Here is a 12394-nt window from a genome sequence, read left to right as displayed (position 1 = left end):
GATTTTTTTTTTTATGCGACAACAAACTTCAATCATATTGATTTTTCAATATATTTTTATTTGTATTTTGAAATATACGAAAAAATTTTTTATTTTCATTTTTTAAATTTTTAACATATATTTTTTTTAAGTCAAAGTAGTCCCCAACAAAAAAAGGTAGTTCACTGGTCAAGGTGATAACGGCTGTTCATGTTGTCTGACATAAAAAAATCGAATGGATTATTATTCAGTAGATCTGTGGCTATCGTCCCTACCAAATATAATCAATTTCATTAAAAACAAAAAAAAATATCGAACTTCAAAAAAAAATCACGAAAATCTCCTTCTTTTTCGTTACAAATCGTTTAAAAAAAATATGAAGATATTGTCGAAAATAAACAATTGTGGTAGGGACGATAACTATAAATGAGTAGAAGAACATATGTAAATTTTAAAGCAATCGGTTGAATACTTTTTCTTGTAGGACCTTGACCGTTTCAGAAAATGATGATTCGAGAAAAACGCGTTTAAAGTTGAAAGCCTGGTAGACAATCGCTTACGACACGTCGGCGACTATGAGCTGTAACTTATCAAATACTATGAATTTCGGTCTGAATTTTTCACAGCATGTTTTCAATAGGTTTTACTGTCAAAATATCAAAAAAAAAAAAATCGATTTTTTGAAGTCCTCACATGAGAATAACCCCTTAAATGAGTTCCAAATTACCCTCTAAACGGTCAACACCTTCCAAATTCAGGAGTGTCAGTGTAAGAATAAAATAATTAGTGAATAGTACCTCGCTTCTTCAGCTCTCCTTATATTATAATAAAACGTTGTTTCTTCAGAATGCGACAGTTACACTGGAATGATTTGTCGTCTCGCAAAAGTCGATTGTACGTGAGTGTTTTTTCGAAGTCATGGGAATTATCTTTTTTGGCTTCACCTAGACAAAAGCTGTCATGATATTCGGGTTCAGCCCGTTGAATAACCCGGGAAACTGATGTAACGAGGTTATCTGCATTCTTAATTAGGAATGAAGAAACAAATTTTTAATTAATCGGCGAATTTCCGGGCATCTCCTCAGACTGATTATCCATTGGGTTGGCCACTGTGGTTCAATATTCGTCAGCGTTTTGAATTTCTATTTACAAAGATTGAAGCAAGAAATTTGGTGTCATCCCGGGACGACCCGAGACGAGATGAGACGTATCGATACACATCGTCAACTTTTTGGGAGCTGTACACGGAGAAAAGGTTTTATTTTTTCCAAATATTAATTTACATCAGAGGAGTATTTTTTTTAAATGTATTTTGTCGGTTAGATTGAAATTATGATGAACATATCACTCTAGAGGATGAGTACTTTTACGTGATCTTGAATGTACCCTCTTACTAATGATTTAGTTTTTCAAAATTTCTGATTTTCTTGAGCGAAAAACGAAAAAAATAATTTTAGAATATTCCGCGAGCCCCAGACAAATCGCAAATCGTCTCACGAGCTGAAGGCTGGACAAAAAGGGGTGATCCCAAATTAGGGCCCTTTTTGCGATTTGTCTAGTTAACATAGTAGTTGAATCAATGTGTTGGAAATCTCACTAAATTCCGGGCCCTCCCTTCCCCCGCGGCGACAGTTTGACCGTTCGACCCCTGGATAACAACAAACCTCTGTTGCCAGGGGGATAATTGGAATATTTCCCAAAATGGGGCGCCACGTCCTGGACACCTCAACCTCGGAAATACGCCTTAAAATCAAAAGGACTGGTCACGTGGCAACAATTCGGCCAATTGTCGCCCGTGACCCCACTCAATCTCACTCTCTCTCTTTGTGTGGATCTCAATCAGTGCACATCGTGTGCGTTTTTCTTTTTGAAATCAATCGAAATCTCCGGTATAATCACATATTGAACTCATTGTGACCGCCCAAATTATAGTGTAATTATAACTAAATATTTTATAATAAATTGACTCTCGTAAACTTTGAATCTACCGTGAATTCTGTGTTGCGTTTTGTGCCGGCCCCCCTCAATCCTTCGTGACCCTCTCTCACACCTCATCAGCTCTTCTCACCCACCGCACTCTCCACGACCCAGGCATCTCATCGTACACAATGAATTTGATTACATTAATTTGAATATTCCTAAAATCACATTGTGCGTAATCGATACAAAATGGATTATTCTATATTTCATTTTCAAAAAGTTCACGAATTTCGCGAGAATGAGGGATTGAAGCGGAAAATCATCGTGAAGGGGATAGTAAATTAAACAGAAAATAACAATAATGTTTATTGTTTTTGTGTTTGTCATTAATTTTCTCTTTTGTAAAAAAATATTTTGCATTTTTCCATACTTTTTAAAATCATTTTGCATTTTAACAAATAATTCCGGGCTTCAGCTGTGCAACGTTCTCGCCTCCTTTTTAACAATTCGACTATAAGCTGTTTCCTGGTGACATCTGGGAGGACATAACAACCATACATTCCGCGGTGTCGCGTAGACCGCTACTTACCATATAGGGTCCTTATGACTTCCATATTATTACTAGATTTACCCTCTGAATATAATCTCATTGCATTGGTGTTTGTGTTCGTTTATTTCATTCAAAGTTTCCCGCACTTGGGACCAACAGGGAGCGCCCTAAGGGAATGTTCTGAAGCTAGTTCTCCCTACAACTCGGCCGATAAAACAGAAAATATCTGCAGTAAGGTTTAGTTGAGTCTGAATTCATCGAGATGGCGGCTCATATCCATATAAGCACCTCGAGCGCCGACCATGGGGATTTGTATAAATATTACTAACTATTGTAATATTATTAAATGAACCAATTTAATAATCTTTGATAAAAACAAAGAAAGAAAAAAATGGCCAAGTCCACGTTTCAATGCATTGTGTTTTGCACGGTTTAGTTATTTTCACTGGTTTAAAAAAATGCTAAAAATAAAAAAAAAAACAAGCTTGTATAAATACACTGCCTTATTTACAAAGCCACCATTCCGAATACAACGTTTATGCCAAAAACGCCTGATATTTGGTCGAAAAAAAAATGTTCAAAAAAAAACGTCACGACCAACGTACTTGGCGCGGTTACATAGCAACGATTTGATGAATCAAGATAGATCTCTTTAAATAATGTGCTACACGGTGTTACCTGCAACCTTTTTTTTGTTTATCGGTCATGTGATTACAGAGGTCGAGTTGAAATACCTCCGCTCCCTTGCGCGAGAGTGTTAGGACTTTCAGTTGGAAGGCCATGGAGACAATCACCTAATTGTTGAAGCGGATCACCATTTGGGTAAAAATTTACGGTTTGCGTTGCAAAAGTCCTAATTCCTCTCCGGAGAGTATCTTGGACAGAAAAAACTACCCGATTCGAGTCGCGAATAGAGTCAAAAACCACTCAAAAACCCCAGGTAACTGGCTAATTACCGTAAAATATGGATTAGAATTAATAAATTAAGAAAAATAATAATAAAGAAAGGAACATGTAGTATTTAAGGATTTTCAATATGTCGCGCCCTAGTCCCGCGAATGATAGTACGCGCTGCCACCGCCGCGCCAGTGCCACTTGGGCGAATTCGCAAAATTCTCCACCGCGACGCAACAGGTACGAGCGGGGAAACGAGGTTCCGTCATTAGAGTCCCTGTTGCATCGTAACACGCACAACATCGTCTCCGGAGGAGCTCCCAAGGAAAATCGTTCTGGAGAATCCAGCATCACCCCAATCAGTGGAGAAATCGGTTGAACGCGACTCTCCAGAGATGGTAAGTACCAGTGTATATATTACAGTGGTGTTACCGCGGGAAACGAATGCTGAATCCTCGAGTTGACCTGCGTGGATCGAAATTGCGTCGCTACCTCACATCAAGGACGCCAACGACAGGACCAGCGATTTGGAGGATCGAGAACCGTCCAAACGCCTGGAAACGCCACCTTATTTTCTAAGAACCAAAATGTTACCTTAAGTCTTTGAAAAATAAAAAGATTTGGTTCAAGGAGGACGAATAAGGTGTCTCGCCAAGGCGATTGACGCAGCTACCTTTTTCTGCTACCTCATCCTTATCAAGCTACCTACTTTCACGGAATCTCTATGCTACCTATGCTATCTCAGACTTCTCCGACCGCCCGGGGCTTTTAGGGGAAAATTACGCTATTTTTTTGTTGCGGTTTAGCTCTCTTTCAATTATTAAAAAGTGGGGAATTCCGGGTTGGGCATGGGGACGCTATCTTTTTGTTACGATGATTAAAATTTATGGTTCAAATTCCCATTAACTGAATAAAATAGATGAGAGGTGTCGAACCTCGTCAATAATTAAAATCAAACTCTCTGAGAATCGGGAATCGTTCTGCTAATTATTCAGAAGGAAACTAAATTAAAAACATTAAGGAGGTCGGACAATTCTCGTTAATTAGAATCAAGTCCGCCGAAAATCGGGGATTATTTATTAATATCGCGAGCTACCTATTGTTAAAACGCTTTGATAACCGCCCTCGCTCTTAAAAAATCCGGTAATCTCGCTCTCTCTCGGTTTCGCGCTACCTATACCTCTTCTCTCTCTCAGATTCGTGTCTAATCCCTGAATAGTCACTCACGCGACCTGGCTAAAGGGGAAAATTATTTTTGAGTAAATTCCATAGTCGAATAGATTCGCAAAAGATATTTTTTTTATTATTTAATTCGAAGAAGCTTGGATATCCTGGAGTAGATTGTTGTGATTCAATATATGAAATTATGAGGAGTGAAAATAAATTATTGGTGATGAACCAAGTTCGAATTAACCATTTATCATTCATTATTAGTATACGCCTGTTCCTTGACTAGAACTAAAGATGAGATTATCGATTTCGATTCCGATCATGCGTTTTCGTTGTTCTTGTTTTTCTTGTCCACGAATGCATCCCTCTCTCCACGACCCACACACTGAGCAACCGCGCAGTCCCGTACCCTCGTAATCGACATTTCCGAATATGCTTGTCGAATTCCGTTTTGTCGTTAGTGGATCTTGGGGAATAATTAGTAAGTGTTTTTGATTAAAGCCTAGTTTATCTGCGGTTCGTCGATTCCACGTAATCAAAAATTGGCTGGCGCCCTAAATTATTCAAGAGAGGACTATTGAGCTGCTAATTTTCCCCGAGATCCCGTTTATGTATTTAGTTTTTGGCGTTACGGATTTGTTGGATTACGAGAACGAAGGTAATGGTTTGGCCAAGTTTATGGAGAATACAGTTATTTGGATGTTAGGAAATTGAGTTTTCGCTGAGGCCAAAGAAAAACCGTTACAAGCTTTTCTTTTCTTTTCGATTTGAAACGACGAAGAAAGTGGAAAAAATTTAATGAGTAAATTTTTAGTCCGAATGAAGCACGGAATATTGAACGATTCTACAATAAATAAAAATTAATTCTATTTGCTATAAATTGATGAATTTATTCTGTCCTTTTAAAGCCTCATGATTTTCGGTGAAAACTGAATAGTTTCCAGTGAATTTTGATGATTTTTTGATTGAAGAACATCAAAAATTGTCCAATTAATTCAGCTTCCGCTGAACACAGCATCTTCATGACGTCCTCATAGACGAATATTTCACGACAACTCACACAAAACTAATTTCATGTTTTATTTCTTCAGTTCTCCAAGTTTTAAAAACCATCGCACGACAATTCATGCCTATCATTTACCTGAAAGTGAATTGATTATTAGGAAAATGCAGTAAATCATTTTTTTACTGAATCAACTACTGAATGTCTCGTGATTCTATGTTGAATTTTTCATAAAATAAATAAAGAACAATAGTCAATCTTATTCTCTTCTGAGTGTTGAAAGACATTTTTATGGGTTCGGATTCCGAGAAGTGTGAGGTATGGTGTTTAGGTTTGATTTCAAGTATGTAGACAAAGTGGAATGAATAGGACTCTTTGAGAGCATGTGACTGGAAGGTCCAGGGTGTTGTTTCCCTTTGTAGACGTAGTTAGTTCCTCTAAGGAAACGATATAGAGTGGACGTGTCATTTGAGTTCAAAGAATAAAATAGTTTAGATCACTTATTGAATAATTATTATTCCTTATACCCCATTTCCAATATTCTAAAATGAATTGAAATGGGTTCCATACTTCGTAAGTCGATGAGTTTCTTCCAGACAAAGTATCCATCATTTTCAAGTTGTTCATTTGCCATATTGTTCAACTGATGACGAGGAAAGGTTAATTGATTCCTTCAGGATCTTTATGAAATCTTCACTGGCGAATATCCCACAGAAGTCAGGTAAACTTTGTTCCATATTTTCAGTTTGGAATTTCCCCAAATTTTCAGTTACTATTTACCATAAATATCCCCAAGACTTTTTGACCAATCAAAGAATGAATAAGAATACGATTAAACTTTTGTAACTGCTGTTCGTTTGAGGATGATTTCATCAGGGCTAGTAATATTCCTCAACAACTCAGATGTCTCTTCAGCTTTTGAAAGGTTTCGATGAATATTAACTGTAATTTTTTGAAGTTCACTAACACTAATTTTATTACCCTCACTGCCCTTAAACAGTGGAGTATTATTCGACGACGAAGTATCACACCTAAAATAGTAAAGTTAGTTATTAAAATCGAAGAAAGAAATAACTGAAGTAGAAATAAATCCCATGACAGGTAATATTGGATGCGCACTTCTCAGACATGACAGGAACGCCGCTGCTGGAATGAGTTTTTCCTTTTTCTGCAGATTTACTTCTATCACTTCGTCTGCTGCCTGTGGGTGACGCTGATCTTGATCGTGATTTAGATCGTCTTCGTTGCTTCTTTACTTCTAATTCCCGAGCTCTTTTTGCCTCCCACTCTTGTATCATCTTCGCTTTACGTTTCTCGTGCTCTCGACGTCTTTCCTGTTCAATTCTCCATTCTCTTCTTTTTCTCTCCAGTTCTTTCAGTCTATCCTTGGAGAACAAATCCCTCGGGTCCCGATACTCTTTCGATCTGTTGTCGCTTCGTCGCATTTTTACTGACGATAAATCGATTATCAATTTAATACAGTGTGTTATTTAGAAAAAACAGTTGTTGGATAGGGACAGGAGCGAATGAGAAGAGGAACTCTTGAGATAAATTTGGTTGTCTTGTTTGGATTCAACAAAGTAGATGATATCAATGTTAATGACTTTCGAGATACGCGGTAGCGTATCGGCCAAGTACATGTTTCATACGCGAAAGATCGCCGAACGCTACCAAGTATTTATACACCTCACAACTTCCCCTTCCACTACCTCCAGTCCCTTTTTCAAATACGAAAGGAGTATTAAATGCGTATTAAATGCGTATTAAATTGATAATCGATTTATCGTCAGTAAAAATGCGACGAAACGACAACAGATCGAAAGAGTATCGGGACCCGAGGGATTTGTTCTCCAAGGATAGACTGAAAGAACTGGAGAGAAAAAGAAGAGAATGGAGAATTGAACAGGAAAGACGTCTAGAGCACGAGAAACGTAAAGCGAAGATGATACAAGAGTGGGAGGCAAAAAGAGCTCGAGAATTAGAAGTAAAGAAGCAACGAAGACGATCAAAATCACGATCAAGATCAGCGTCACCCACAGGCAGCAGACGAAGTGATAGAAGTAAATCTGCAGAAAAAGGAAAAACTCATTCCAGCAGCGGCGTTCCTGTCATGTCTGAGAAGTGCGCATCCAATATTACCTGTCATGGGATTTATTTCTACTTCAGTTATTTCTTTCTTCGATTTTAATAACAAACTTTACTATCTTAGGTGTGATACTTCGTCGTCGAATAATACTCCACTGTTTAAGGGCAGTGAGGGTAATAAAATTAGTGTTAGTGAACATCAAAAAATTACAGTTAATATTCATCGAAACCTTTCAAAAGCTGAAGAGACATCTGAGTTGTTGAGGAATATTACTAGCCCTGATGAAATCATCCTCAAACGAACAGCAGGTAACAAAAGTTTAATCGTGTTCTTATTCATTCTTTGATTGGTCAAAAAGTCTTGGGGATGTTTATGGTAAATAGTAACTGAAAATTTGGGGAAATTCCAAACTGAAAATATGGAACAAAGTTTACCTGACTTCTGTGGGATATTCGCCAGTGAAGATTTCATAAAGATCCTGAAGGAATCAAATAACTTTTCGTCGTCATCAGTTGAACAATATGGTGAATGAACAACTTGAAAATGTTGGATACTTTGTCTGGAAGAAACTCATCGACTTACGAAGTATGGAACCCATTTCAATTCATTTTAGAATATTGGAAATGGGGTATAAGGAATGATAATTATTCAATAAGTGATCTAAACTATTTTATTCTTTGAACTCAAATGACACGTCCACTCTATATCGTTTCCTTAGAGGAACTAACTACGTCTACAAAGGGAAACAACACCTTGGACCTTCCAGTCACATGCTCTCAAAGAGTCCTATTCATTCCACTTTGTCTACATACTTGAAATCAAACCTAAACACCATACCTCACACTTCTCAGAATTCGAACCCATAAAAATGTCTTTCAACACTCAGAAGAGAATAAGATTGACTTTTGTTCTTTATTTATTTTATGAAAAATTCAACATAGAATCACGAGACATTCAGTAGTTGATTCAGTAAAAAAATGATTTACTGCATTTTCCTAATAATCAATTCACTTTCAGGTAAATGATAGGCATGAATTGTTGTGCGATGGTTTTTAAAACTTGGAGAACTGAAGAAATAAAACATGAAATTAATTTTGTGTGAGTTGTCGTGAAATGTTCGTCTATGAGGACTTCATGAAGATGCTGTGTTCAGCGGAAGCTGAATTAATTGGACAATTTTTTATGTTCTTCAATCAAAAAATCATCAAAATTCACTGGAAACTATTCAGTTTTCACCGAAAATCATGAGGCTTTAAAAGGACAGAATAAACTCATCAATTTATAGCAAATAGAATTAATTTTTATTTATTGTAGAATCGTTCAATATTCCGTGCTTCATTCGGACTAAAAATTTACTCATTAAATTTTTTCCAATTTCTTCGTCGTTTCAAATCGAAAAGAAAAGAAAAGCTTGTAACGGTTTTTCTTTGGCCTCAGCGAAAACTCAATCTCCTAACATCCAAATAACTCGATTCTCCATAAACTTTGCCAAACCATTACCTTCGTTCTCGTAATCCAACAAATCCGTAACGCTAAAAACTCAATACATAAACGGGATCTCGGGGAAAATTATCAGCTCAATAGTCCTCTCTTGAATAATTTAGGGCGCCAGCCAATTTTTGATTACGTGGAATCGACGAACCGCAGATAAACCAGCCTTTAATAAAAAATGCTTACTAATTATTCCCCAAAATCCACTAACGACAAAACGGAATTCGACAAGCATACTCGGAAATGTGGATTACGAGGGTACGGGACTGCGCGGTTGCTCAGTGTGTGGGTCGTGGAGAGAGGGATGCATTCGTGGACAAGAAAAACAAGAACAACGAAAACGCATGATCGGAATCGAAATCGATAATCTCATCTTTAATTCTAGTCAAGGAACAGGCGTATACTAATACTGGATGATAAATGGTTAATTCGAACTTGGTTCATCACCAGTAATTTATTTTCACTCCTCATAATTTCATATATAGAATGACAACAATCTACTCCAGGATATCCAAGATTCTTCGAATTAAATAATAAAAAAAAATATCTTTTGCGAATCTATTCGACTATGGAATTTACTCAAAAATAATTTTCCCCTTTAGCCAGGTCGCGTGAGTGACTATTCAGGGATTAGACACGAATCTGAGAGAGAGAGAAGAGTTATAGGTAGCGCGAAACCGAGAGAGAGCGAGATAAGTAGCTAACCGGATTTTTCAGGAGCGAGGGCGGTTATCAAAGCGTTTTAACAATAGGTAGTTCGCGATATTAATAAATAACCCCCGATTTTCGGCGGACTTGATTCTAATTAACGAGAATTGTCCGATCTCCTTAATGTATTTAATTTAGTTTTCTTCTGAATAATTAGCAGAACGATTCCCGATTCTCAGAGAGCTTGATTTTAATTATTGACGAGGTTCGACACCTCTCATCTATTTTATTCACTTAGTGGGAATTCCAACCATAAATTTTAATAATCGTAACAAAAAGATAGCGTCCCCATGCCCAACCCGGAATTCCCCACTTTTTAATAATTGAAAGAGAGCTAAACCGCAACAAAAAAATAGCGCAATTTTCCCTAAAAGCCCCGGGCGGTCGGAGAAGTCTGAGATAGCTTAGGCAGCATAGATATTACACGAAAGTAGGTAGCTTGATAAGGATGAGGTAGCAGAAAAAGGTAGCTGCGTCAATCGCCTTGGCGAGACACCTTATTCGTCCTCCTTGAACCAAATCTTTTTATTTTTCAAAGACTTAAGGTAACATTTTGGTTCTTAGAAAATAAGGTGGCGTTTCCAGGCGTTTGGACGGTTCTCGATCCTCCAAATCGCTGGTCCTGTCGTTGGCGTCCTTGATGTGAGGTAGCGACGCAATTTCGATCCACGCAGGTCAACTCGAGGATTCAGCATTCCTTTCCCGCGGTAACACCACGGTAATATATACACTGGTACTTACCATCTTTGGAGAGTCGCGTTCAACCGATTTCTCCACTGATTGGGGTGTTGCTGGATTCTCCAGAACGATTTTCCTTGGGAGCTCCTCCAGAGACGATGTTGTACGTGTCACGATGCAACAGGGACTCTAATGGCGGAACCTCGCGTCCCCCCCCTCGTACCTGTTGCGTCGCAGTGGGGAATTTTGCGAATTCGCCCAAATGGCGCTGGCGCGGCGGTGGGAACGCGTACTATCATTCGCGGGGCTAGGGCGCGACATATTGAAAATCCTTAAATATTACATGTTCCTTTCTTTATTATTATTTTTCTTAATTTATTCATTCTAATCCATATTTTACGGTAATTAGCCAGTTACCTGGGGTTTTTGAGTGGTTTTTGACTCTATTCGCGACTCGAATCGGGTAGTTTTTTCTGTCCAAGGTACTCTCCGGAGAGGAATTAGGACTTTTGCAACGCAAACCGTAACTAAACTAAACCGTAAGTTTTTACCCAAATGGCGATCCACTTCAACAATTAGGTGATTGTCTCCATGGCCTTCCAACTGAAAGTCCTAACACTCTCGTGCAAGGGAGCGCAAGTATTTCAACTCGACCTCTGTAATCACATGACCGATAATCAAAAAAAAGGTTGCAGGTAACACCGTGTAGCACATTATTTAAAGAGATCTATCTTGATCCGTCAAATCGTTGCTATGTTGCTATGTAACCGCGCCAAGTACGTTGATCCTGACCATATTGCTGATTAATTTTTTGATTCACAATGGACTGTTTACCCCTTTCGATTTGAGTCGAGTATTCGATTTGACTGTGATGTCCTTTGTAGGATATTATGGGACTCGTCTGAGTCAAGACATTCATAGGGAACTCAAAACGGTTTATGGACTCCTATCATCACCAGCTTTCGCAACTGGTAAATTCAATGAGCTTCGCGTCTTTTTTTATTTGTGTATTTTTTTCAAATTTCCATAATTGTGGCTTCAATTTTTAAGTAATTGTTGTTTCAAGTTCTTTTTCCAATTTTTTTTTCAAGTGAATAACATCAAAATATATGCTCGGCGCATTTTTTCCAAAAACATTTTTTGTTTTTCGGGGGATTTCAAACATTTTTTCAAAATGGGCAAGAGATTTTACACTCCCACTACCCAAGCGTGGAAGGGGAAGTTGTGAGGTGTATAAATACTTGGTAGCGTTCGGCGATCTTTCGCGTATGAAACGTGTACTTGGCCGATACGCAACCGCGTATCTCGATATCACCACCATTTTTTATACTAGTTTTTAAGGTTGCAAATATTGTAACTATTGACTGTTTTTTCTGATAATAAAACTTGGTTAAAAAAATTTATTTGAGATCCGCTACTAATAATTGACAGTCACATCTGTAGCTGTCTCTATATATATATATAATAATGTAGTTTGTTTTGTTGTATCCAATTATTATTATTCCACTTTCATCAATCGTCGAGAGAAAAATATTATGGAACAGCTGTTAACGTCTCTTTTCTTTCAGAATGAAAATTAAAATATCACAGCACCTGTTATTTTCGGACGACACTGTCCCGACCTTCGAGGTTGAAATTAAGACAAGACCTTTTTCATTAAATATTTAATGTACATCCACCAGTTGAAGTTGTGGTTGGAATAGTGGGATTAGAGTGTTGAAGCTTAAATGTGCTCTTGGGCGTAGACTGTCGGTGACGTAGGGAACAGCATAAAAAAGAAAGAATAGTTGCGATTGCGTGCACCGTCGTCCCGGTGATATTTTAGTTTTCTTTCGGATTCCTTCATCATTGGGTTATATGAGAGTCGAAGGGTAAAATCTCTCGGGTGCGACAGTAGGTGGGGGGCAGTTGGAGG

The 12394-nt window shown here is 37.9% G+C and overlaps 2 protein-coding genes across 2 annotated transcripts; one reads left to right on the top strand and one right to left on the bottom strand.

Moving 5' to 3' along the window:
* Positions 1 to 4937: 4937 nt before the first annotated feature.
* Positions 4938 to 12298, bottom strand: LOC135169633 (uncharacterized). The gene is made up of 3 exons (XM_064134800.1): positions 12073 to 12298; positions 6636 to 6966; positions 4938 to 6547 (listed from the first exon to the last, which is right to left on the bottom strand). Exons 2-3 carry the CDS (start codon positions 6959 to 6961, stop codon positions 6349 to 6351), a joined length of 525 nt encoding a protein of 174 aa, XP_063990870.1. The 5' UTR covers positions 6962 to 6966; positions 12073 to 12298; the 3' UTR covers positions 4938 to 6348.
* LOC135169806 (uncharacterized) lies at positions 7180 to 8072 on the top strand. The gene is made up of 2 exons (XM_064135106.1): positions 7180 to 7628; positions 7672 to 8072. Exons 1-2 carry the CDS (start codon positions 7273 to 7275, stop codon positions 7946 to 7948), a joined length of 633 nt encoding a protein of 210 aa, XP_063991176.1. The 5' UTR covers positions 7180 to 7272; the 3' UTR covers positions 7949 to 8072.
* Positions 12299 to 12394: the final 96 nt, after the last annotated feature.

Source organism: Diachasmimorpha longicaudata, chromosome 15 (genome assembly GCF_034640455.1).
Source record: "Diachasmimorpha longicaudata isolate KC_UGA_2023 chromosome 15, iyDiaLong2, whole genome shotgun sequence".
NCBI classification, from domain to species: Eukaryota; Metazoa; Arthropoda; class Insecta; order Hymenoptera; family Braconidae; genus Diachasmimorpha; species Diachasmimorpha longicaudata.
This window is presented reverse-complemented; position numbering and strand designations above follow the sequence as displayed.